General features: G+C 41.5%; 1 protein-coding gene across 8 annotated transcripts in view; it reads right to left on the bottom strand.

Moving 5' to 3' along the window:
• Positions 1-3,203: 3,203 nt before the first annotated feature.
• The window catches only part of ankrd26 (ankyrin repeat domain containing 26), a 97,470-nt gene continuing 72,847 nt past the window's right edge, over positions 3,204-27,826 (bottom strand). For 7 of the 8 annotated variants that reach the window (XM_020456164.2, XM_031801269.1, XM_031801264.1 and 4 more), the window contains 3 exons: positions 22,195-22,438; positions 16,327-16,372; positions 3,204-7,722 (listed from right to left, as the gene is read on the bottom strand). In XM_020456164.2, the coding sequence (XP_020311753.2) occupies positions 7,565-7,722; positions 16,327-16,372; positions 22,195-22,438 (448 nt within the window). In that variant the 3' untranslated portion in view covers positions 3,204-7,564. Of the gene's footprint in view, positions 7,723-16,326; positions 16,373-21,630; positions 21,689-22,194; positions 22,439-27,826 lie in introns of all 8 variants that reach the window. The other variant, XR_004204796.1, reaches the window with a different exon arrangement.

The following is a 27,826-nucleotide window of genomic DNA, read 5'->3' as shown; positions in this document are numbered from 1 at the left end:
TATAAACCAATGAGGAGATGGGAGAGGCAGGACTTGCAGCGTGATCTGTGTCAGAAATAGGAATGACTTCTATTTTAGCCCTTGGCAATGCAGACGCTCGTTGGCGCAATACTTGAAGAACATGGATTTTTACATTTATTTTGCGACGCTTGCGCACACGACGTGTCCGGTCTGGGCAGCATGTAAATGAGGCCTGACAGAAGAGCATAAGTGAGGCCTGGCACTAATTTTGGATGATTAGGCCTGGCTCTCATTTGGCGTTCCAATTCATCCCAAACGTGTTCGATGGAGTTGAGGTCAGAGCTCTATGCAGGCCAGTCAAGTTCTTTCACACCGATCTCAACAAACCATTTCTGTATGGACCTCGCTTTGTGCACTGTCATGCTGAAACAGGAAAGGCCCTTCCCTAAACTGTCCCCAAATGCACAGAACCGTCTAAAATGGAATTGTATGCTGTAGAGTTAAGATCTCCCTTCACTGAAACTAACGGGCCAACCATGAAAAACAGCCCCAGAATATTATACCTCCTCCACCAAACTTTACAGTTGGCACTTTGCTTTGGAGCAAAGTAGTGTTCTCCTGGGATCCGCCAAAACCAGATTCATCCCTCGGATTGCCAGATGGTGAAGCATGATTCATCACTCCAGAGAAGGTGACATTACATTTCATAACACTTTTCACAACAGAGTGAAGACCCCCTTGTCTGGTTTTGAAGAGAAGGCTGTAGGGTATAAGACTAAGTTCACACCCTACAGTGTTAAAGTACCATATTCTTCCGTTTTCTTTCTTTTGACATGGAAAACAAAATTCAAAGGCACTTGCACATCTGAGCAATTTTTTGCAGGTGCATGGCAACCGTTCAACAAGATGAAGGAAAAAGGAAACCGCACACTGCTCTTTATAGTATCACTGATATTTAATAAGCTTATGTATCGGCCTCACGACCTTCGTCTGAGCTTTTGTGATTTTTTTTAAATTAGGACCCTTATGTAGACCTAGCCCCACCCACATCCGTTCCACACATCGAAAGGGGTTGGAGGCAAAGGAAAAACAAATAAGTGTCCACAATGAGGACATAGCAAGTTTTAATTCATCATTGGGAACATCGTACGAAAAACAGAGTAATCTTAAACAGGGACATAATTCATGTTCAATTCCCACTTTTCGCGAGTTCAAAGTATATGTAGTTGTGAACATCACGGAGTGTTATTTAGCTTTAGCTAATGTGTTTTTGTAACAGTTCATCTCGTGTTTTTCCCAATGCCAAATTAAGAGTTTCATCCACACATTGTGACGAATAGCCTCTTCTTAGAAACCTAATGCGCATCTCCGCTGCTTTTTCTAGATAATCCTCTGTGGAGTGGCATATACGGCGTAGTCTGAAAAACTGGCTTCTTGGAAGTCCTCTTTTTAATGGCTCAGGAAGGAAGCTGTCCCCTGTAATAGAGTATTTCTGTCCGTTTCTTTTCTATACAGAGTTGTAAACAGGGTTCCATTTGATTTCTCAATCCACATATCGAGGTAATGAACACGTTGAGAGTCACGTTCAAGAGTGAATTTGAGATTAGGGTCAATGTCATTGAGTAGTGCCATACAATCTGACAGCTCTTTTTCAGTTCCTTCCCATATGCAAATAAATGTCGTCAATATATCAATACCACTTCAGGACTTTATTCAAAAATGGATTTTCGTTCTCATTATTAACAAAACCTTCTTCAAAAAGATCCACATAAAGGTTAGCATAACTCGGAGCGAATGTAGAGCCCATCGATGTTCAATTCGTTTGGAGGTAGTATTAATCATCAAACCTAAAATAGCTGTACGTAAAAACATATTCAGCCAGCTCTAGAATTACGTTTTTTGGTTGATATTCATTAGTATCTCTGTCTCCCAAATAGTGTGCTACTGCTGCCAGCCCCCCCACATGGGGAATGCTGGTATATAGACTCGACATCTAATGTGACCAAAATACAGTCTTCTTTTAAACCCGTTCCCGCTCTCTCAAACAGAGAATTAGTGAACATAAAAATTCAATCAGCAGAAACGACAGGGATTATCCAGTCGCAGTACATTTTAATGACCTAAAGCAGACATTTCTAACTTTAGATTTTGTGGCATAATACTCTGAGTAAAAGAGAATGTTTTGGGGATTTTCACCCTCCAGACATTATTTACTAAAAGGACTTAACGATGAAATGCCTATGTATGTTATGTTGTGAATTTGAACATGAATTATGTCCCTATTTAAGATTACTCAGATTTTTTTCATACGATGTACCCAATGATTAATGAAAACTTGCTATGTCCTCATTGTGATTTTACAGACGTGTTTAATAAGTCTTATTTATACACTTTTGTAATATTTATGAAATGCATATTGTTATATTTGGCAGCACTTATTTGTTTGTCCTTTGCCTCCAACCCCTTTCGATGTGTGGAACGGATGTGGGTGGGGCTAGGTCTACATAAGGGTGCTTTAAAAAAAAATTTTCATCACAAATCTCTGAAGAAGGCCGTGAGGCCGATACGTAAAGCTTATTAAATATCAGTGATATTATCAAGAGCACTGTGCGGTTTCCTTTTTCTTTAGACATGGAAAATTGAGTATGGTACAATATTGTGACAGCACTACTATCAAACCCCCTGGAGCTGACTGCAATGCATTGCTTGTCTGTCATACAATATACAGGAAGATCCACTGATGTGGAGAAAAAAAACAGACTACTGAGGAGATAAATTATTTTCTGTCATGTTCAGTCCCAGTAAGCATTACATATACTTGAACTGTGTAGGCAGTGCCGGCCATGTCTGAAGCTGTCTATAGCAGACACTATTAATTATGTACAGTAGCACTGCCACATTTTTTTATTTGTAAAAAAGTGTTTAATTAGTCCAGGTTTGACTAATTTGGGGCCACATTATTAATTTACCAACAAGATAGGGGAATGTCTTTCAATGTTAAAAAATATATATATATTTGCACAGTATTGAGGTAGACCAGTTGAAGATGTTAATCAAAACAAAAAAAACAAGTGTGACTTTTGCCTATCGACTTGCTAGCTCGTTATGGGGTCATTGGGTGGGAAATAGATATCTTTTAATTTTCCCGAAGTCTATTATTGGTTTGACTGGCAAGCGGAGAGAACAGAGTGGCAATCAACAGAACGGCATTATAGAAACAGAATGACCCACTGTGGAAATAATTTGTTTTATGCATGCGTTTATTTTCAAAACAATCTCTCCAACATGTCTTAATCACATTCCGTCTCTATTTGTATGGCTCCCTGTTCTACAACTTGATAATAATGTTTGAAGTTGTGTCTATAAAAGGATGAAAAAAATAATTATAAAGCAGTCAGTCTGTCAGATGTGCCCATCGAACTGTAAAGGAAACAAGTAAATGTAACCAAATTTGAATATAGCAACATCAGAAGATGACAGAGGACTGATCAAAGGAGAGAGACACACGGGATGGGGGCATCATAAACACACTACAGACCCTAATTTTAAGAAGTAGAGGGGAATGCGGTTTTAAAAGTGTATAACATCAAGTTTCAGACATGAATGATTTGTGGTGTGTGTGTTAGGAGTGGGGAGGGTGTAAAATATGTCAAATGAGCTAACGAAAGTTGGGATCACAAATGTGTGTACAATCTATACATGAAAAATGAACAAATGTTTGTAGACTTTTATTCATAAATGTACAGATCTTCTGTAATGTACTGTACAAGGGTTCAGATGGCTATTCTCTTTTTCCTTAAATATATTTTTTTATAGCAACTGTTGACCTTAAAAAAATACTGAAATGTTAAATTTTTTTCCAATGTAATATTTTTGGTAACTAAGATCAAACAAAAACGAATGTAACGAGGTACTACAAAATATGGGTACCCTGTTTAACTACAGAATATCCTCGTTTGTCTCATTCAAGTATATGTTGTGCATTACAACAACAAAAAAACAGGACAAAAACATATTGAACCATTACACGGCACATACCAAAAAAAGTGATATCTTGGTAATGTTACTCATGGTACATACATCCAATACTATAAAATATCCAATAAATCAATACCATAAAGTAAATGGCAAACAATTTTCAAGACAATCTGTACGCAGGAACCTATAGTGTATACACACTGTACTGAAAAGGACAAAACCATAGAAAAAAAACAGATCATACAAGAGTAACAATACTTAAGAACTTATATGTATGTATATATGTGTATGTATACATGTCTATATATACACAAGTCTGCTACTAGCCCATTGAAACGCATTGAATAACAGATTTGTTTATAGGAAAAGGTACATTTTTTTTGAAAGGAAGCTTGTTTTGAAGTGTCTGTCCTACATATGAGATAAGATTATTATAATAGTTTTCAGCAAATATTTAACCCCTTTTTTTACGCACTAAACTACTTCCATATACTCACCGGACAGTTTATTAGGTACACCCATCTAGTACCGGTTCGGACCACCCTTTGCCTCCAGAACAGACCGAATTCTTTAGGGTATTCTTCAAAGGGATGTTGGTCCATGCTGACGCGACGGAATCACGTAGTAGCTGCAGATTGGACAGCGATACATTCATACTACCAACAGCCTGTTCCATCTCATCCGAAAGATGCTTTATTGGGTTGAGGTCTGGGGACTGAGCCAGGCCACTCAAGTAAACTCTACTCACTGTCATGTTCCATGCAATGTTTTTCCACTCCTCAATTGTCAAGTGGTGTAGAAGGCGTGTCCCCTGGTACTGCTTCCTCTTATTTTTTATTTTTGAGTGGAACTCAGTGTGGTCGAATGCTGCAATAGCCCATCCGTGACAAGAATCGACAAGTTGCGTGTTCTGAGATGCCGTTCTGCACACCACTGATGTACTGCAACGTTATTTGTCTGTTTGTGGCCCACCTGTTAGCTGGCACAATTCTTGCCACTCTCCTTCGACCTCTTTCAATTAGCTGTTTTCGCCCACAGAGCCCTAGACATTGTAGTGCGTGAAAAGCCCAGGAGGGCAGCCGTTTCTGAGATATTGGATCCGGTGCGCATCGCACCGACGATCATACCACACTCAGTCACTTAGGTCACTCATTATGCCAATTTTAGCATTCAATCGAACAGTAACGGAATACCTCAATGCCTGTCTGCCTGCTTAAAATACCAAGCCCTGGCCACGTGACCCACCGTCTGTAGAAGTGATCCATTTTCGTGAACGGGGTAGTGTACCTAATAAACGGTCTGGTGAGTGTACACTTTGATTCATTTTTTAAACTGCTACCGGGCGAGTCTTGTGGTACCGGGTGAATCTTCGGGCGAGTCTTGTGGTACCGGGTGAGTCTTCAGACGAGTCTTGTGAGGTATGTGGGCATCTCAGAGCAAATCATGTATGTTTTCGTTAGAGTCTCATCTTTCCATAGAGGGGTCATAATAGGGATGTCTCATGGTTTGACAAAGACAGCTGTAGCGCTGCCATCTTTCACCGTAGATGATGAAGGCTGACATCGGTGAATGTGTTGGATTGAGACGTAGCCCATGCAAAAAAACAGATCTCTTGCTTAGAGATTTTTATGAAGATGTTTAGATTATATGTCCAAGGGGGCGCGGACATTGTCTCCAGGTTAATAACAAATATGTAAAAAAATATGGCTTTGAAAAAAAAAAATAGGATAATGCCATCATGCCATCTTTCTCGTGTATACAGTACATTCCGAAAGTATTCAGACCACTTGACTAACATTTTGTTAGGTTATAGCCTTCTAAAATGGATTAAATAAAACATCTCAATCTACACACAATACCCCATAATGACAAAGTGAAAACAAGTTGAGAAATGTTTGCAAATGTATAAAAAATAAAAAACTGAAATACCTTATTTACGTAAGTATTCAGACCCGTTGCTATGCGACTCGAAATTGAGCTCAGGTGCATCCTGTTTCCATTGACCATCCTTGAGATGATTCTACAACTTGATTGGAGTCCACCTGTGGTAAATTAAATTGATTGGACATGATTTGTAAAGGCACACACCTGTCTATATAAGTCCCACAGTTGACAGTGCATGTCAGAGCAAAAAACAAGTCATAAGGTCGAATTGTCAGTTGAGCTCCGAGGCAGGATTGTGTCAAGGCACAGATCTGGGGAAGGTTACCAAAACATTTCTGCAGCATTGACCAAGCCCAAGAACACAGTGACCTCCATCATTCTTAAATGGAAGAAGTTTGAAACCACCAAGGCTCTTCCTGGAGCTGGCCAAATTGAGGAATCAGGCGAGAAGGGCCTTGGTCAGGGAGGTGACCAAGAACCTGATGGTCACTCTGACAGTGTTCCTCTGTGGAGATAGGAAAATCTTCCAGAAGGACAACCATCTTTGCAGTGCTCCACCAATCAGGTTTTTAAATGGTAGAGTGGCCAGACGGAAGCCACTCCTCAGAAAAAGACACATGACAGCCCGCTTGGAGTTTGCCGAAAGGCACTGAAAGGAAACAAGAATATCTAGTTTGATGAAACCAAGATTGAAATCTTTGGCCTGAATACCCAAGTGTCATGTCTGGAGGAAACCTGGCAACATCCCTATGGTGAAGCATGGTGGTGGCAGCATCATGCAGTGGGGATGTTTTTCAGCGGCAGGGACTGGTAGACTAGTCAGGATCGAGGGAAAGACGAATGGAGCAAAGTGCAGCGAGATCCTTGATGAAAACCTGTTCCAGAGTGCTCAGGACCTCAGACTGGGGTGAAGGTTCACCTTCCAACAGTACAACGACAACGCAGGACTGGCTTCGGGACAATTCTCTAGATATATCCTTGAGTGGCCCAGCCAGTGCCCGGACTTGAACCCGATCTAACATCTCTGGAGAAACCTGAAAATAGCTGTGCAGCGACACTCCCCATCCAATCTGACAGAGCTTCAGAGGTTCTGCAGAGAAGAATGGAAGAAACTCCCCAAATACAGGTATGCCAAGCTTGTAGCGTTCGAGGCCATAAGTACTGACTAAAGGGTCTGAATACTTATGTAAATGTGATATTTCAGTTTTACATTTTTAATACATATGCAAACATATCTAAAAAACTGTTGCTGGTTTGTCATGGGGCATTGTGTGTAGATTGATGGGGGGGGGGGGGTCGATGTAATCCATTTTAGAATAAGCCTGTAATTTAACAAAATGTAGAGAAAGTCAAGGGGTCTGAATACTTTTCGAATGCACTGTAAGTGCAATGTGCATCACGTCTGTTTCCTTTCTTAAAAGACGTAGAATAAAGAGTAAACATTTTGGGGGGAATGTGTTATAGTGGAGTGGCTTTACCCTTTAGTGTTTTTCTCAATGTGCATGTTCTTTTTATATAAGCATGCATTGATGTGGCCCAGGGTGATGTTCATTGGAGCACCAAACGGGAGAAAACAGAATGAAACGGAAGGAATACCTGGACTTAAAAACGTCATTTTTGCCTTCCATTGCAAAACGTTTCCCATCGCGTGCCCTAATAAACACCACCCAGGTCATGGTAAAGTGGACAGTTGTGGCTCCCTTTGGGTAGCCCAGTGCTGCCTGGCCCTGCTATGGGTTGGTCAAATCATATAGTTTTTCTTGAGCACTTCCAGGTACTGCTGTGTGGCCCTGCTGACCGGGTCCTCCACCACACTGAGACCCCAACCCAGGCTAGTAGGGGAGCCCGAGGCAGAGCCCACCGGAGACATCCGGGCAGAGCACTCAAGCTCTGCTGTCGCTGAAGAGAGAGAAGGCATTGAGGGGAGAGAGAGAGACAAGGAGAGAAAGAAATTATTAAAGGTAATGAAATGTCAAAATCATGTTTTTCATGGAATTGGATGATATTTGGATGAAACCAGATCAAAGTATGAAAATGGACTGTTTCTACATGACTAAAGTTTGATCATAAAGTTACTGGTCCCCTCCCCCATGTCAAACACTTGGACTCAGGAGTCGGGATTATTAAGGGGATAGAGTGGCATCACCCTAATGCTTGTTTAAATACACCAACGGTAACATCATAGTCTATTACCTCATTTAAATAAAGATGTAACCAACATCGAAGGTGTGTTTTCAGAGGGGCGTGGTTTATAAAGCTAGATACAGTTGAAGTCGGAAGTTGACATACACTCAGTGCCTCTTTGCTTGACATCATGGGAAAAATCAAAAGAAATCAGTCAAGACCTCATACATTTTTTTTTAGACCTCCACAAGTCTGGGTCATCCTTGGGTGCAATTTCCAAATGCCTGAAGGTACCATGTTCATCTGTACAAACAATAGTAAGTATAAACACCATGGGACCACGCAGCCGTCATACCGCTCAGGAAGGAGACTCGTTCTGTTTCCTTGAGATGTACTTTGGTGTGAAAAGTGCAAATCAATCCCAGAGAAACAGAAAATGACCTTGTGAAGATGTTGGACCACCTAAAAGGCCACTCAGCAAGGAAGAAGCCACTGCTCCAAAACCGATATAAAAAAAGCCAGACTACGGTTTGCAACTGCACATGGGGACAAAGACTGTACTTTTTGGGCTGATGAAACAAAAATAGAACTGTTTGGCCATAATGACCATCGTTATGTTTGGAGGAAAAAGGGAGAGGCTTGCAAACCGAAGAACACCATCCCAACCATGAAACACGGGGGTGGCAGCATCATGTTGGTACGCAAGTATAAACACCATGGGACCACACAGCTGTCATACCGCTCAGGAAGGAGACGCGTTCTGTCTCTTGGAGATGAACGTTCTCTGGTGCGAAAAGTGCAAATCAATCCAAGAACAGCAACAGCATCATGTGGGGGTGCTTTGCTGCAGGAGGGACTGGTGCACTTCACAAAATAGATGGCAACATGAGGGAGGAAAATTATGTGGATATATTGAAGCAACATCTCAAGACATCAGTCAGGAAGTTAAAGCTTGGTCACAAATGGGTCTTCCAAATGGACAATGACCCCAAGCATACTTCCAAAGTTGTGGCAAAATGGCTTAAGAACAACAAAGTCAAGCCCTGACCTCAGTCCTATAGAAAATGTGTGGGCAGAACTGAAAAAGCGTGCACGAGCAAGGCGGCCTACAAACCTGACTCAGGTACACCATCTCTGTCAGGAGGAATGGGCCGAAATTCACCCAACTTATTGTGGGAAGCTTGTGGAAGGCTACCCGAAACATTTGACACAAGTAAAAAAATTAAGGCAATGCTACCAAATACTAATTGAGTGTATGTAAACTTCTGACCCACTGTGAATGTGAAGAAAGAACAAAGCTGAAATAAATAATTCTCCACTATTCTGACATTTCACATTCTTAAAATAAAGTGGTGATCCTAACTGACCTGAAACAGGGAATTTTACAAGGATTAAATGTCAGGAATTGTGAAAAACTGAGTTTAAATGTATTTGTGTATGTATGTATGTATGTATGTATGTATGTATGTATCTATGTATGTATGTAAACTTCCGACTTTAGCTGTAGCTACTCTACTGGTGCCAAAATTTTACTGTAGGGAGTCAGCAAATATAATTAAACAGTACCAGTCAAAGGTTTGGACACACCTTCTCATTCAATAGTTTCTTTATTTTACATTGTAGAATAATAATGAAGACATTAAAAAATACGAAATAACACATGGAGTCATGTAGAAACCAAAAAAAGTGTTAAACAAATCCAAATATATTTTATATTTGAGATTCTTCGAAGTTGCCACCCTTTGTCTTGATGACATGTTTGCACACTCTTGGCATTCTCTCAACCAGCTTCATAAGATAGTCATCTTGTGTTCCAAGATGGCATAGCAGTCGGACGTCTGTTATTGTCGTCCCGTTCCGTGTATATAATGTTTTCTTCCAAAATATTTAGCATATATTTTTGATCTCAATTTCCATCTACGGACTGAACATACTCTCCGGCAACCCGCCTCACCCAATTTGGTACGGATCTACTAGCTAGTAGTCAGTTAGCCACTGCTAGCGGTCATCACCGTTAACTCGGACATCAGCCAGCCTCAGCCCGTCAATTCCTGCCAGTCTGCAAAGCGCGATATCAACCTAGAGCATATCGGACTGATTTTCTCTACCACATCTCCGGATTCATATTGCAAGCTCTGAACCTTAACACCGGGTCATCGCTGCTAGCAAGCTACTCCTGAAGCATACACCAGTTAGCCTGGAGCTAGCCTCAAGCTAGACCCATCTCCCAGATAGCCGAAGAGATTCCATCAGACAATTCCTGGGCTACAATACCTCTCTTGCCAATTGGCCTGGAACCTTTACTGCCGACACGATCCATCATGACTCGTCTGCCGACGTAACCGTTCGAGGGCGTTTCTACAGGCTCTTCCGTTGCGACGTCCCCCGCAGGCCCATCTGCTAGCCCCAAGCCTGTTAGCTGTCTGAATCGCTGTGTCTCCAGCTCACCTAGCTACTCACTGGACCCTATGATCACTCGGCTACACACGCCTCTCCTTAATGTCAATATGCCTTGTCTACCTGGCTTAGGAAGGCCACCAAAAATCCTGACATTTCCATCCCTAACTATAACATTTTCCATCAAGATAGAACTGCCAATGGGAGCGGAATTGCAATCTACTGCAGAGATAGCCTGCAGAATTCTGTCATATTATCCAGGTCTGTGCCCAAACAATTCAAGCTTCTACTTTTAAAAATACACCTTTCCAGAAACAAGTTGCTCACCGTTGCCGCTGGTTAAAACCTTTTTGGGATGCAATCCCGTTAACGGGATGATATGACAACAGCCAGTGAAAGTGCAGGGCGCAAATTCAAAACAACAGATATCTCATAATTAAAATTCCTCAAACATACATGTATCTTATACCGTTTTAAAGGTAGTCTTGTTGTTAATCCCACCACAGTGTCCGATTTCAAATAGGCTTTACGGCGAAAGCAGCACAAACGATTATGTTCGGTCACCACCAAGCCACAGAAAAACACAGCCATTTTCCCAGCCAAAGAGAGGAGTCACAAAAAACAGAAATAGAGAAAATGAATCACTAACATTTGATGATCTTCATCAGATGACACTCATAGGACTTCATGTTACACAATACATGTATGTTGTTTGATAAAGTTGATAAATATTTATATAAAAAAATCAGAATTTACATTGGCGCGTTACATTCACTAGTTCCAAAAACATCCAGTGATTTTGCATAGCCACATTCAACAGAAATACTCATCATAAATGTAGATGATAATACAAGTTATACACATGGAATTCTAGATATATCTGTCCTTAATGCAACTGCTGTCAGATTTAAAAAAAACTTTACGGAAAAAGCAAACCATGCAATAATCTGAGACAGCGCTCAGAACAATCAAGTGAAAATAGTCGCCATGTTGTGGTCAACATAAACCATAAATTACATGCTAAATATTCCCCTACCTTTGATTTTCATCAGAATGCACTCCCAGGAATCCCAGGTCCACAATAAATGCTTGATTTGTTCAATAATGTCCGTTATTTATGTCCAATTAGCTACTTTTGTTAGCGCATTTGGTATACATATCCATACGCTTGTTCTGGTCAGCGTTACGTCGGACAAAAACTTCAAAAAGTTATATTACAGGTCGAAGAAACAATCAGAATGTTTTATCATTAATTTTCAATAAAGTTCCAACCAGAGTATTCCTTTGTGTCTTGAGGAGCCATGGAACACAGGTAGCTAATCATGTGAAATGCGCATGACCAGGAAATGGCTGACTGGCAGACACCTGATTCATTCTGCTGTCATTCAGTCCCATAACACAATAGAAGCTTCATTCAAATTTCTATAGATGGTTGACATCTAGTGGGAGCCCTAGGAAGTGCAACTTCATTAACTTCTTGCGTCGAGCAATCCCGTATCCGGGAGCGTGATCATAGCCTCAAGCTCATTACCATAACGCAACGTTAACTATTCATGAAAATCGCAAATGAAATGAAATAAATATATTGGCTCACAAGCTTAGCCTTTTGTTAACAACACTGTCATCTCAGATTTTCAAAATATGCTTTTCAACCATAGCTACACAAGCATTTGTGTAAGAGTATTGATAGCTAGCATAGCATTAAGCCTAGCATTCAGCAGGCAACATTTTCACAAAAACAAGAAAAGCATTCAAATAAAATCATTTACCTTTGAAGAACTTCGGATGTTTTCAATGAGGAGATTCAGTTAGATAGCAAATGTTCAGTTTTTCCCCAAATATTATTTGTGTAGGAGAAATCGCTCCGTTTTGTTCATCACGTTTGGCTAAGAAAACCCCCCGAAAATTCAGTCAAACTTTTTTCCAAATTAACTCCATAATATTGACAGAAACATGGCAAACGTTGTTTGGAATGAATCCTCAAGGTGTTTTTCACATATCTATTCGATGATAAATCATTCGTGGCAGTTTGGTTTCTCCTCTGAACCAAATGGAAAAATGCACGCAGCTGGAGATTAAGCAATAATTTCAACGGAGGACACCAAGCGGGCACTTGGTAAATGTAGTCTCTTATGGTCAATCTTCCAATGATATGCCTACACATACGTCACAATGCTGCAGACACCTTGGGGAAACGACAGAAAGTGTAGGCTCATTCCTGGCGCATTCAAAGCCATATAAGGAGACATTGGAACACAGAGCCTTCAAAATCTGGGGCATTTCCTGTTTGAAATTTCATCTTGGTTTCGCCTGTAGCATCAGTTCTGTGGCACTCACAGATAATATCTTTGCAGTTTTGGAAACGTCAGAGTGTTTTCTTTCCAAAGCTGTTAATTATATGCATAGTCGAGCATCTTTCAAATATCTTGTTTAAAACAGGAACGTTTTTTTATCCAAAAATTAAAAGAGCGCCCCCTATATCGAAGAAGTTAATATCCCAAGGGGATTTCAATGGGAACTGTGTTGAATACATACCAACCTGAGATTTCTCACTTCCTGTTTTGATTTCTCAGGTTTTTGCCTGCCATATGATTTCGCTTATACTCACAGACATCATTCAAACAGTTTAAGAAACTTCAGAATGGTTTCTATCCAATACTAATTATAATATGCATATATTAGCAACTGAGACTGAGGAGCAGGCCGTTTACTTTGGGCACCTTATTCATCCAAGCTACTCAATGCTGCCCCCCAGCCATAATAAGTTTTAAAGACCCCTTCAACCCCCAGCTGTGCCCTGGACACCATATGTGAATTGATCACCCCCCATCTATCTTCAGAGTTCGTACTGTTAGGTGACCTAAACTGGGACATGCTTTTAATGCCCCGGCCGTCCTACAATCTAAGCTAGATGCCCTTAATCTCACACAAACTATCAAGGAATCTACTAGGTACAACCCAGAATCCGTAACCATGGGCACACTCTTAGATATCATCCTGACCAACTTGCCCTCTAAATATTCCTCTGTCTTCAACCAGGATCTCAGCGATCACTGCCTCATTGCCTGCGTGCGTAATGAGTCCATGGTCAAACGACCACCCCTCATCACTGTCTAACGCTCCCTTAAACACTTCAGCGAGCAGGCCTTTCCAATCGACTTGGTCCGGGTATCCTGGGAGGATATTGACCTTCTCGTCAGTAGAAGATGCCTGGTTGCTCTTCCAAAGGGTTTTCCTCACCATCTTAAAAAAATGTAGAACTAAGAACAGATAATGAGCTTGGTTCACCCCAGACTTGACTGCCCTTGGCCAGCACAAAAACATCTTGTGGCGTTCTGCATTAGCATCGAATTGCCCCCGCGATATGCAACTTTTCAGGGAAGTCAGGAACCAATATACTTAGTCAGTTAGGAAAGCTAAGGCTAGCATTTTCAGACAGAAATTTGCATCCTGTTGCACAATTCCAAAAAGTTTCCGAACTTTTGGAGAATAAAAGCATCTCCTCCCAGCTGCCCACTGCTCTGAGGACTTATAGATCCAGCAAACTGGATGTAGTCTATCACAGTGCCATCCGTTTTGTCACCAAAGCCTCATATACTACCCACCACTGCGACCTGTATGCTCTCGTTGGCTGGCCCTCACTACATAGTAGTCGCCAAACCCACTGGCTCCAGGTCATCTATAAGTCTTTGCTAGGTAAAGCCCCACCTTCTCAGCTCACCATAGCAACAGCCACCCGTTGCACACGCTCCAGCAGGTATATTTCACTGATCATGCCCAAAGCCAACGCTCACTTTGGCTGCCTTTCCTTCCAGTTCTCTGCTGCCAATGACTGGAATGAATTGCAAAAATCACTGAAGCCGGAGTCTTATATCTCCCTCTCTAACTTTAAGCATCAGCTGTCAAAGCAGCTTACTGATCACTGTACCTGGACACAGCCAATCTGAAAATAGCACACCCAACTAACTCATCCCAAAATGATTACTTACCCTCTTGCACCCCAGTATCTCTACTTGCACATCATCATCTGCACATCGATCACTCCAGTGTTAATGCTAAATTGTAATTAACGCGCCTCTATGGCCTATTTATTGCCTTACCTCCCTACTTTTCTACATTTGCACACACCGTACATAGATTTATCTATTGTGTTATTGACTGTACGTTTGTTTATGTGTAACTCTGTGTTGTTGTTTTTGTTGCACTGCCTTGCTTCATCTTGGCCAGGTCGCAGTTGTAAATGAGAACTTGTTCTCTACTGGCCTACCTGGTTAAATAAATATAAAATTAAAAAAATGTGGAATGCATTTCAATTGCTAAAAGTTATTTTTGTGGACTTGATCTCCTTCTTAATGAGCCAATCAGATGTGTTGTGACAAGGTAGGGGTGGTATACAGAAGATGGTCTTTTACCAAATAGGGCTAAGCAAAGAGAAACGACAGTCCGTTACTTTAAGACATGAAGGTCAGTCAATCCTGAAGGACACCAATAAGAAGAAGAGACTTGTTTGGGCCAAGAAATACGAGCAATGGGCATAAGACTGGTGGAAATCTGTCCTTCGGTCTGATGAGTCCAAATTTGAGATTTTTTTTTGAACGGATGTTCTCTGCATGTGTGGTTCCCACCATGAAGCATGGAGGAGGAGTTGTGATGGTGTGGGTGTGCTTTGCTGGGGACACGGTCAGTGATTGATTAAGAATTCAAGGCATTCTGCAGCGATACGCCATCCCATCTGGTTTGCGCTTAGTGGGACAATCATTCGTTTTTCAACAGGACAATTACAACACACCTACAGGCTGTGTAAGGGCTATTTGACCAAGAAGGAGAGTGATGGAGTGCTTCATCAGATGACCTGGCCTCCACAATCACCAGACCTCAACCCAATTGAGATGATTTGGGATGAGTGGGACAGCAGAGTGAAGGAAAAGCAGCCAACAAGTGCTCAGTATATGTGGGAAATCCTTCAAGACTGTTGGAAAAGCATTCCGGATGAAGCTGGTTGAGAGAATGCCAAGAGTGTGCAAAGCTGTCATCAAGGCAAAGGGTGGCTACTTTGAAGAATCTCAATTATAAAATATATTTTGATTTGTTTAACACTTTTTTGGTTACTACATGATTCCATGTGTGTTATTTCATAGTTTTGATGTCTTCACTATTATTATACAATGTAGAATAATGAAATGACCCTGGAATGAGTAGGTGTGTCCCAACTTTTGACTGGTACTGTATGTTTCCCCTTTCATCTGTGTCGGGTGTTAGCTAGTTACTGGCTTGGTAGTTATTCAGCCAGCATAGAACAAAAGGTGTGTGTGTGTGTGTGTGTGTGTGTGTGGGGGGGGGGGGGGGGGGGGGTTCAGTTGTCATGTCAACACATCTGTCAGTGTTGCTGTGAACTGCATTACAATAGACATGCCAAATGGGAGACGTATAAACAAATTGACATCAATTTTCAGTTTTAGGGTCTTATTCTGGTGACAAATAAAATAAAAACATTATTGCTCTTTACCACAATCCACCCGCAGATCCTACACACACCGTATCTGCGAGCTGTTGTCCAGCGTAGGCACATTTTCTTTTAATGTGGATTTTTGTACGAAACTCTGTTGCCAATTGGATTGAAACCTAGCTATTGATGCAATATCAATGCTGTTTGAGTTGCTTAGTGTATCACCAAATTGGCTCCCCGCCCACTAAGCCAGTGTTTGCAAACTTCCTGGCATTTAGCCATGAGAGAATGTACTTGATATTTATAGGTGATGTTTTAGTCACTCAAAAGGCTATTTTACATGGGAATCAGAATGACTGTTCGGGAACTTTAAATTCTAAGCTAGTGTGTAAAATATATATTTTTTGCAATAATCTGGACTTGTTCTTCTAGTATTAGAATTTAAAAACAAATACATAATTTCCAGATCTGAAAATACAACCCTGTTATTTTGTGTTATGATATGAACTTAATTAAGTCCCTGCATAAACACTTACCATGGTCCAACTCCTTTGATATGTTTCTCTCCAATTCATTCTGCATCTAGAAAAGAAGAGGAAGCATATTCTGAGTTATTGTGGTATAACCAAAATCTTTATCACTGCTGTGGGCTTATAAACAAGAAACAAGTTCAATTTTTTTTGTTTTTTAATAATAATGGATATCCTTATAAAACAAAAATAACTTGTACCATCTGAAAAGTAGAAGACACTTTCCATAAAAAGAGGGAAATTGCCCGCTTTACTTGTTGGTATTAAATCCACTTAACATAAGCCAATGTTGGTAAATTGTGCTTGATGAAAAAAGGCATACAGAACTGCATGAGAAAAAGCACTGCAATTTAGCAACACAACAGAGCATGCAAGCAAAGCTCTGCTTCAGCCTAAATGGAAACCGAATGGTGTTTCTATAGTGATTGAATTACGCCAACTGAACAGTGTTCACTGTTAGATTCTATTACTGGGATGTCAGTGGCAGTCGGTGACTTTTAAGATGAGGGAAGATGATAATTGTTTTTATGAGCATGGCCTTATTTCTATTGCAACATATTGGATGACTGTCACTCATATTCCATTCACCAAGCTCGATGTAACATCGATAGGTTTAGGCTATGAACATGATACTGATATTTTCAGTTTAAGAAAGGATTTTCAACAGAATCGGAGGAATGAATACACCCCTGATTACACACAAACAGTTTTCATACAGTGCCTTGCGAAAGTATTCGGCCCCCTTGAACTTTGCGACCTTTTGCCACATTTCAGGCTTCAAACATAAAGATATGAAACTGTATTTTTTGTGAAGAATCAACAACAAGTGGGACACAGTCATGAAGTGGAACGACATTTATTGGATATTTCAAACTTTTTTAACAAATCAAAAACTGAAAAATTGGGCGTGCAAAATTATTCAGCCCCTTTACTTTCAGTGCAGCAAACTCTCTCCAGAAGTTCAGTGAGGATCTCTGAATGATCCAATGTTGACCTAAATGACTAATGATGATAAATACAATCCACCTGTGTGTAATCAAGTCTCCGTATAAATGCACCTGCACTGTGATAGTCTCAGAGGTCCGTTAAAAGCGCAGAGAGCATCATGAAGAACAAGGAACACACCAGGCAGGTCCGAGATACTGTTGTGAAGAAGTTTAAAGCCGAATTTGGATACAAAAAGATTTCCCAAGCTTTAAACAAGGAGCACTGTGCAAGCGATAATATTAAAATGGAAGGAGTATCAGACCACTGCAAATCTACCAAGACCTGGCCGTCCCTCTAAACTTTCAGCTCATACAAGGAGAAGACTGATCAGAGATGCAGCCAAGAGGCCCATGATCACTCTGGATGAACTGCAGAGATCTACAGCTGAGGTGGGAGACTCTGTCCATAGGACAACAATCAGTCGTATATTGCACAAATCTGGCCTTTATGGAAGAGTGGCAAGAAGAAAGCCATTTCTTAAGGATATCCATAAAAAGTGTCGTTTAAAGTTTGCCACAAGCCACCTGGGAGACACACCAAACATGTGGAAGAAGGTGCTCTGGTCAGATGAAACCAAAATTGAACTTTTTGGCAACAATGCAAAATGTTATGTTTGGCGTAAAAGCATCACAGCTCATCACCCTGAACACACCATCCCCACTGTCAAACATGGTGGTGGCAGCATCATGGTTTGGGCCTGCTTTTCTTCAGCAGGGACAGGGAAGATGGTTAAAATTGATGGGAAGATGGATGGAGCCAAATACAGGACCATTCTGGAAGAAAACCTGATGGAGTCTGCAAAAGACCTGAGACTGGGACGGAGATGTGTCTTCCAACAAGACAATGATCCAAAACATAAAGCAAAATCTACAATGGAATGGTTCAAAAATAAACATATCCAGGTGTTAGAATGGCCAAGTCAAAGTCCAGACCTGAATCCAATCGAGAATCTGTGGAAAGAACTGAAAACTGCTGTTCAAATGCTCTCCATCCAACCTCACTGAGCTCGAGCTGTTTTGCAAGGAGGAATGGGAAAAAATGTCAGTCTCTCGATGTGCAAAACTGATAGAGACATACCCCAAGCAACTTACAGCTGTAATCACAGCAAAAGGTGGCGCTACAAAGTATTAACTTAAGGGGGCTGAATAATTTTGCATGCCCAATTTTTCAGTTTTTGATTTGTTGGGGATAGGGCTGATTGCTGCCCCCTTTGGGGTGATTGCGTGCCCATAGTAAACAGAAAAAAAACTGTCAAAAATTGCTAATATATGCAATAAAAAATTATTATTGAATAGAAAACTCTAAAGCTTCTAAAACCGTTTAAATTATGTCTGTAAGTAAAGCAGAACTCTCAGGGCACTCATTCTCCCAAACTCTCTCTTGTCATCATAAAAGTTGGCCCAACTTTGACGTCATCGCCCCCACCCTTCCCAAGCACCTACAGTCCTGGGAACAGTTTCTATGCCTTCAGCGCGGTGTCCGCTTTCAATGGGGCTTCTCATTGTGTGAATCGCGCGCTCACGAGAGTATTGGCGGGCCGAATCCTTTCGGTCACGCGAGAAAACAGGTTACTCTCATGCGCGTTCTGCTCCGGTGATGTCTTTCTTCCAAGATTGATTAAACGATGCCTGTGTTTCTCTTCGTCCTGAGAATTGCTGTGAAGCTATATAACATGCTAACGCTGTGTTCTGAACATAGTTTGACAAGTTTAGTCGACATTTAATATGTAATTTCGACGTTTTGGTGCGCACCCACTTTACTTTTTGGCTGCATTTCAACCGAAATATGTCGTGTTTGATAACCGAAAGACACAGACTTCAAAACTAAAGCTGTTTTTGGTAAGTATAAACCCTTCCAGGTCTTCAGATGGAAGAACAGCAAAGGTAAGGGAATATTTGTGTGTTAAATTTGGGTTTCTGTGGACTCCGAGATAGAGGAGCCAAAATGCTAATTCCTGAGCGCCGACTCACATTATAGCCTAGTGAACGAAATCTGTAACATTAAAAATAAATGTAACACAGCGATTGCATTTAGAAGAAGTGTATCTTTCTATATATATATATGTAGAACATGCATATTTAGTCAAAGTTTATGTTGTGTATTCCATGTTAGCTGACGGCATGTGCCGAAGCCATCGTCATTTCTCCGGACATTTGAGTAGCATTTTTTTAACATGGCGTCATTGTAAACAGAGATTTATGGATATTTATAGCATATTATAAAAAAAAACATACATTTACTGTGTAACATGTTATATTACTGTCATCTGATGAAGATTTCAAAAGGTTAGTGAAATTATTTTTCTTTTAATCCTGCGTTTGGTGATTGAATATTTTGTTCAATTTGGCTATGGAAATTAGCTGTGTCTTCGGTGTGTCTTCGGTGGTGGTTTGACATAAATATGTGCTATGTTTTCGCCGTAAAACATTTTAGAAATATGACTTGCTGGCTAGATAAACAAGTTGTTTATCTTTCATTTGAGCTATTGGACTTGTTAATGTGTGGAGGTTAAATATTTCTACTAATATTTTTGCATTCCGTGCGCCACCGTTCCAGCTGACGGTGGGGGGGCTGATCCCCAATAGGGAACCAACATCTTTGTCAGGTTAAAAAAGTTTGAAATATCCAATAAATGGCGTTCCACTTCATGATTGTGTCCCACTTGTTGTTGATTCTTCACAAAAAAATACAGTTTTATATCTTTATGTTTGAAGCCTGAAATGTGGCAAAAGGTCGCAAAGTTCAAGGGGGCCGAATACTTTCGCACGGCACTGTAGCAGCCACATACAAAGAGCATGATCATTTTGCCGTTGTGTAATTCCTTCTCGCATCTAAGCGCTCTCCTCCTTTTACCTTTTCCATTCGCTTTTGGACTTCAGTACACAACCCATCAGCTGTGACCAGGGAAAAAATACTTTCCAAGCCAACACATATAAGCTAACGTCATAGTCAACATAGCTACTAGAACTAACACGTTAGTAAACCCGCTACAATCACACAGTAGTGTACTGCAGTTTTGCAGTTGCAACAGCGGGCCCCGGTGGCAAGAAATTAATACAACCAAAACCTTAACTTGTAAGAGTTCCAGTGTTGGATAGCCATAGCCACCTAGCTAAGATAGCATCCCTCTCCATTTGATACAGGTGGTTGAATAAGCTAAACTAGCTAGCTGCATTTGCCATAATTGTCATAATTGCTGAAGTTGAATCTACATAAAGTTCTTCATACATGAGTTGTCATGCAGTCAATATGATGTTCTGACCTTGTGTGCAAAGTCAAATGGCACAGACAAATCAATACGATGACGGAGGCTTGGTGTCCTTCAGCTACACCATGGTGCTACCCTACAGAGTGCTGTTGAGGCTACTGTAGACTTTAATTGTGCAACAGTGTGTTTTAATAAATTATTTGGTGACATGAATATATTTAGTATAGTTTTATATAAAAATTATAACTAATATTTCACTATTTTATAAAAAGTCTCTGAGCCTCTCATTAGATAATTTCAACAAGCACAACACCTCAGCAAGACAATACAGTAGCTGCATTTGCTGCAGTTTTATTTAACAGATACAGAACACATTGTATTTCATTTAAATCTTGTCAATTGTTTCTGAAACATTTGTGTGCAAATGAATGATATCCCAAACCATCAAATCGTTACTAAAGAATAGTAGTTTTGACATCTGTGACAACTGGCCTGCGTTGAGTGGGACAACGCTGCGGGAGGTTCAGATTTAAAATATAATGTAGAGCAGAGTCTCCAACCCTGTTCCTTGAGAGCTACCATCCTGTAGGTTTTAGCTCCTGATTCTAATAAATAAGCTGAATCAGGTTAGTTGCAACTGGGGTTGGAGCAAAACCTACAGGAGCATAGCTCTCCAGGATTGAGAGCCCTGATGTAAAGCAACCATGCCTCTCTGACATGTAGAATAAGGAATTACACCTGGCACATATATGCCATTTCTGTGTAACGTTTGCCAAACTGAACGTGACCCTGTATTACTTGATTGGATCCTGGTGCAGCTGCAATGGGTAGCCCTAAAGCTAACTGATCTAGCACTGGGTGCATACACTGTCACCCACCCAGTGCCCCAGATTTTTGACCATTCTATTTCTCATAGAGAAATCTCCACCCACCTGGGGCACTGGCCAAGCTAAAACAAATTCACCCGCTCTCACATGCTGTGAAACCACGGTTGTGTGTGGAGTGTTGCAAGCGTGGGCCAATGGGAAGGTGAGGGGAGAGGCCCAATGTGAGGGGGAGAGGGGAGGGTCAGAGGAGAGTGAAGCAGCAGCATGAGCTAACACACACCTACACACCTGGTCATGAGTCTGGCTGAAGAGAGGAGAGATGAGAGACAGACTTTTGAGCTAGAAGCTGAAGGATTGAGAAATAGAGAGGTTAGGCACAAAGTCCCACTATAAGAAAACTCTAAAAGAATAGGAAGGAAGGATGGCAAGAGAAGAATAGAGGTGATACAGGATGGACATTTAGTCACATAGGTCTAGTGAGAAAAGGAAGAAAGACAGCATTTGGAAAAAAATGTAAGCAAAGCATTAGAACAGTTTTGTCATTCAGCTTCATTTAACGACAGACACTTATACCTTTTTTAAATTACAATGTAACTACACTGCATGTTACATAAAAACAACATAAAAAGTACACTGCTAACTCACAAATATGACACCATGGAGATGGGATATGTTACAAAAATGGTCAAAAGTAAACCAAGGCAACCTGAATGCATGGAAACCCAATGCAACATCCCCGCAAGTCAAAAATATACTAAATCTCCAAAAACGTGAACTATCCCTTTATAAGCAATGTGGAGCACAGTCCCTGCATATTTGCTATTGCCATTCAAAATTCAGTCAGCCTGTTACCTTAGCCAGGTAAGCCTCCACCCTGCTGCTCTGACCCCCATCCCCCAGGGGGCTAAGGAGAGACCCTCCCAGGCTCCTGTTGAGGGGCCCCAGCGTTGCCCCGTAGGCCCCCACCGACCCCAGGGAGCCCATGTCCAGAGGCCCGCCCAGGCTGCCGTTGACAATGCTGCTGGCTATCAGGGACTTGCTGCGGTGGCGCTCGCTCATCAGCTTGGTGTTGGCCTCCGCCAGCCGCTCATTGGACCTGGGAGGGATGACGCAGAGAAGCACCATGACTGGGGGTTCAGCTTTCAGATTTGGGGTTGCAAAATTCCGGAAATGTTCCCAAAATTCTCAGGTTTTTCAGAAATCCTGGTTGGAGGATTCCTGCGAATCAGGAGGAAAACCTTCAACCGGGATTTCCCCAAAAAACTGTAATTTGGGGAAAGTTTGTGGAATACAGTACAACCTCAGAGACAAAACTTTGGTTTCGCAGCGTGTCAGAGGGTGAGTGGGTGAGTAACGAACTGACAGGTCAACCAAATAGGCAGTTCAACCCGGGACATTAAGCCTATTCAGTGCAACAACAACAAAAAACTTCAGAAACACTTTACTGTAGGTGTCCTTATGCATGTTTTGGCTTGAGGGCCACATTGGGATTTAGAAAATCAATGGAGGGCTGTACAGATACTTTTTTTTACTGATCTCTTTGTCAAATAAAGGGCATCTAGTTTTAGACGTTCATGAGTTTTAACCCATAATGATAATTTCAGTCTTTCGGACAAGTAGGAGAGATTTTTTACTTTTCCAAAAACTCACCTCACTTGTCCAAAAATACAAAATGTTTTGTAACAGCATTTCTACATCAATGTAGGATGCAAGGAACCACTTTACAAAATGAAATGCATTACTATCATTTTTTTTTACCATAATCAGACAAAAATGTAGGCTACACCATGGCTATTAGATTAAGGCTCCCCTGGAGAACAATTGGCAGCCTACAAAAAATAGCAACATTTAAATTACAACCTCGAAATTAAGGGCGTCCTGCCATCGATCGGGCGATACAAACTATGTCTACGGTTCAAAACAGACTCTGGGACAGTTCTGGAAGAACAGATCCAAAATTCATACAACCACTGCACATTAAAACACAAATATTTAAGAAAAGCAATAAGCTGATGAAACAGATCAGACCCTTTATCTTAAAATATTGAAGTTTTATTTATTTATATTATCAGCTCAATAAAGCACACATGGGTGTAGGCTAGGATTAAGCCTTTGGCAGCAGTACAAAAAAAGAACGTTAATTTGAAAACCAATAGATGAGAAAAATGCTTGTTTCAAAGGCATATTAAGTATTTCTAAAATAATTCCCTCAACGTGCGGTGCATTCGGAAAGTATTCAGACCCCTTGACTTTTTACACATTTTGTTATGATACAGCCTTATTCTACAATGGAGTGGAAATGAAGCAGACCAAACCATTATCAATTTCTAATGGTCCAATGAAGATTGATGCAGGGGTGTGGATAGGCTCACTTGAACAATTTATTTTAGGCCTTGCAGTTATTATGCAACTTGACTCTACACTGAACATCTCTAAAGGAAAGGTGACGTGGCAAATTGGACAACTGTAGGGATCTACAGTTCAGAACCATCCTATTGGGACTACGAAGAACAATGAGTGTGGGACTTTGGATATGGAACCAGTATGCTTGACAGGTGTTGCCCCACCTTGCACAAGACAATATCCTATTAGCAAGGAAGCTATGGCCGCTACTAAGTTAGTGATTAAAGATCTATGGGACATGGGTATAGTTGAAAAGACACATTCTGCCGACATGCTGTTCATACTCTTGACAATGATTCGAGCTGCACAGGTCACAGCTGCTCATTGGAACAAATGGTCAACTGTGCTGGAGGCTCCTAACATCATCATACAACGTGGCACTCCATGTAATCCAGCTACGCTGATGCTTCCTCCAGATACCACATTACTTGAACACGACTGTTATGAGTTGGTTTTGGATCAGCTTTCTGATGGGTTTACTAAAAGTCATCCGTTGGAAAATCCTGGTATTTGTCTTTTTTCTATAAAACATCAACTGCAAAGATATGAATTCAGACCCTTTGCTATGAGACTTGAAATTGAGATCAGGTGCATCCTGTTTCCATTACTCATCCTTGAGATGTGCCAGATGTGTCCCCCTGCTTAAGCCAGTACATGTCCAGGCCAGTTTGCTAGAGAGCATTTGGATGATCCAGAAGAAGATTGGGAGAATGTCATATGGTCAGATCAAACCAAAATAGAACTTTTTGGTAAAAACTCAACTCGTCGTGTTTGGAGGACAAAGAATGCTGAGTTGCATCCAAAGAACACCATACCTACTGTGAAGCATGGGGGTGGAAACATCATGCTTTGGGGTTGTTTTTCTGCAAAGGGACCAGGACGACTGATCTATGTAAAGGAATGAATGCGGCCATGTATCGTGAGATTTTGAGTGAAAACCTCCTTCCATCAGCAAGGTAAAATGCTGGGATCTCAAGCATTGAAGGAATCAAGGATCTCAAGCATTGAAGATGAAACGTGGCTGGGTCTTTCAGCATGACAATGTTCCCAAACACACCGCCCGGGCAACGAAGGAGTGGCTTCGTAAGAAGCATTTCAAGGTCCTGGAGTGGCCTAGCCAGTCTCCAGATCTCAACCCCATAGAAAATCTTTGGAGGGAGTTGAAAGTCCACGTTGCCCAGCAACAGCCCCAAAACATCACTGCTCTAGAGGAGATCTGCCTGGAGGAATGGGCCAAAATACCAGCAACAGTGTGTGAAAACCTTGTGAAGACTTACAGAAAACGTTTGACCTCTGTCATTGCCAACAAAGGGTATATAACAAAGTATTGAGATCAAGTATTTGGTCAATAACAAAAATGTGCAAATAAATCATTTGCAAATAAATTCATTAAAAATCCTACAATGTGATTTTCTGGATTTTTTTTCTCATTTTGTCTGTCATAGTTGAAGTGTACCTATGTTGAAAATTACAGGCCTCTCATCTTTTTAAGTGGGAGAACTTGCACAATTGGTGGCTGACAATACTTTTTGCCCCACTGTACTTGCATACTATTGTTTGAACAGATGAATGTGGTACCTTCAGGCATTTGGAACTTGCTCCCAAGGATGAACCAGACATGTGGAGGTCTACCATTTATTTTCTGAGGTCTTGGCTGATTTCTTTTGCTTTTCCCATGATGTCAAGGAAAGAGGCAATGAGTTTGAAGGTAGGCCTTGAAATACATCCAAAGGTACACCTCCAATTGACTCAAATAATGTCAATTAGCCTATCAGAAGCTTCTAAAGCCATGACATCATTTTCTGGAATTTTCCAAGCTGTTTAAAGGCACAGTCAACATAGTGTATGTAAACTTCTGACCCACAGGAATTGTGATTAAGTTAAATAATCTGTCTGTAAACAATTCTTGGGAAAATGACTTGTGTCATGCACAAAGTAGATGTCCTAACGAACTTGCCAAAACTATAGTTAGTTAACAAGAAGTTTGTGAATTTGTAAAAAGATAATAACATACATATTAACAACCACAACAGTGATGAATGTCGTTGGGGTGGAGGGTGGTATTCAGCAGCCTGATGGTAGAAAATATTGTCCAGTCTTAGTTTTTTTCCATGATACTCCTGTACTGCCTGCATCTGAGTGACTGAAGCGGGGAGAACAGGGCATGGGCTTGGTTGGCTGGTGTCCCTGATGACCTTCTTGGTCTTCCTGTGACACCTGGTGTTGTAGTTGTCCTGCAGAGCAGGCAGTGTGCACCCAACGGTGCACCCTCTAAAGAACCTTGCAGTCTGTGGCGGTGTCCGTTGCCATACCAGGCTGTGATGCAGCCCGACAGTATGCTCTCGATGGTGCTCCTGTAAAACACTGCGAGGGCCCTCTGGGACAGGCCAAATCTATTCATTATCCTGAGGTTGAAGAGTCGCTGTCGTGCCTTCTTCACGAGTGTCCGATTGGTTAGACCATTTCAGCTTCGCTGAGATGTGTATGCCGAGGAATTTTAAGTTATTGACCATCTCCATGGCAATGCCATTGATGAGCATGGGGGAGTATCTAGCCTGGTTCCTCCTGAATTCAACAATCAGCTCCTTTGCTTTGCTAACATTAAGGGACAGGTTGTTTACCCGGCACCAAGCCGTCAGAGTGCCTACCTCCTCCATGAAGGCTGTCTCATCGTTGTTGGTGATCAGGCCTACTACTGTCGTGTCGTCAGCGAATTTGATGGAGTTGGAACTGTGTGAGACCACGCTGTCATTGGTATACAGAGAAAACAGGAGGGGACTGAGGACACATCCTTGTGGGGTCCCCGTGTTGAGGATCAGTGTCGAGGAGGTAATGTTGCCTACCTTCACCACCTGGGGGAAACCTGTCAGGAAGTAAAGGATTCAGTTGCATAGGGAGGAGTTCAGACCCAGGGCTGTGCGCTTTGTAATGAGCTTATATGGTATTGAAGGACGAACTGTAGTCGATGAACAGAATCCTCACAAACATTTATTTTGTCCAGGTGGGTAGAGGTAGTGTGCAGTGCAATGGCGATTGTGTCATCCATGGATCTGTAAGGTGGTAGGCAAATTGGAGGGGGTTGAGTGTGTCAAGGCGGGAGGAGGTGATATGGTCTTTAACTAGCCTCTTGAAGCACTTCATGATGACGGGGATAAGTGCTACTGGTTGGTAGTCATTCAGTTACTTTCCCTTGGGCACAGGGATGATAGTGGACATCTTGAAGCAGGTGGAAATAGAGGCCTGAGCTAAGGAGAGATTTAAAATGTCTTGCGAGGGTTAACACGTTTGAATGACTTACACACATCCTCAGTGGAGACTGAGTGTGTAGCCATCGGAGGCTCTCCTCGGCAGCTTAGGGTCATTGTACTCGAATCTTGAGTAAAAGGTGTTTAACTTCTTGGTGACAGGGGGCAGTATTTTCACGTCTGGATGAAATGCATGCCCAAATTCAACTGCCTTCAACTGACGGTGAGTACCCACCAATTCGTATTCCAAAAGTTCTACCCGGGTGTGTGTAATAATGCACAAAACAATCAGATTAAGAAAATTAGAGAAAAACACCAGAAAAAATACAAAAAAGTAGAAACCTGCAATGTTATGTCGGAGCTCGAGGCGAGGGGCCTTCTGTCGGTGTCATCTTAGCCAAATGATATGGTTATGATGCTCATCATTCCATTCAATGTAATAATGTGACACAGGAGGTTAGTAAATTACACCTTGTTATTGTAATGTAGTAGTGTTGTGCAGTTCATGAACGATTCACTCAACTGAGTGAGTGACTTGTTCATTTCAGTCGTTCGTTTGACCTGCGGACCACAATGAATACTTTAGCAGGATTAATACATGCTCCACCGGCTCAGCAGCTCCGGGCACGTGCTCAGTCCAGCAACTGTCTTATTTAGTCTATCATGTGCACCAAAGGGGAATAGATCATGCTGTTGTCATGACGTGCCCTGGGGGGTATCATAGGTCTCTCTCGTTTTATGACTTAACGACAGGTGGTACATTCCTGGAAGGGACCCTCTCACCATTTGGACATGCAGCATTGAGAGAGAGAGAACAAAGGACTTCACTTGGCCAA

This window comes from Oncorhynchus kisutch, linkage group LG22 (genome assembly GCF_002021735.2).
Source record: "Oncorhynchus kisutch isolate 150728-3 linkage group LG22, Okis_V2, whole genome shotgun sequence".
NCBI lineage: Eukaryota > Metazoa > Chordata > Actinopteri > Salmoniformes > Salmonidae > Oncorhynchus > Oncorhynchus kisutch.
This window is presented reverse-complemented; position numbering and strand designations above follow the sequence as displayed.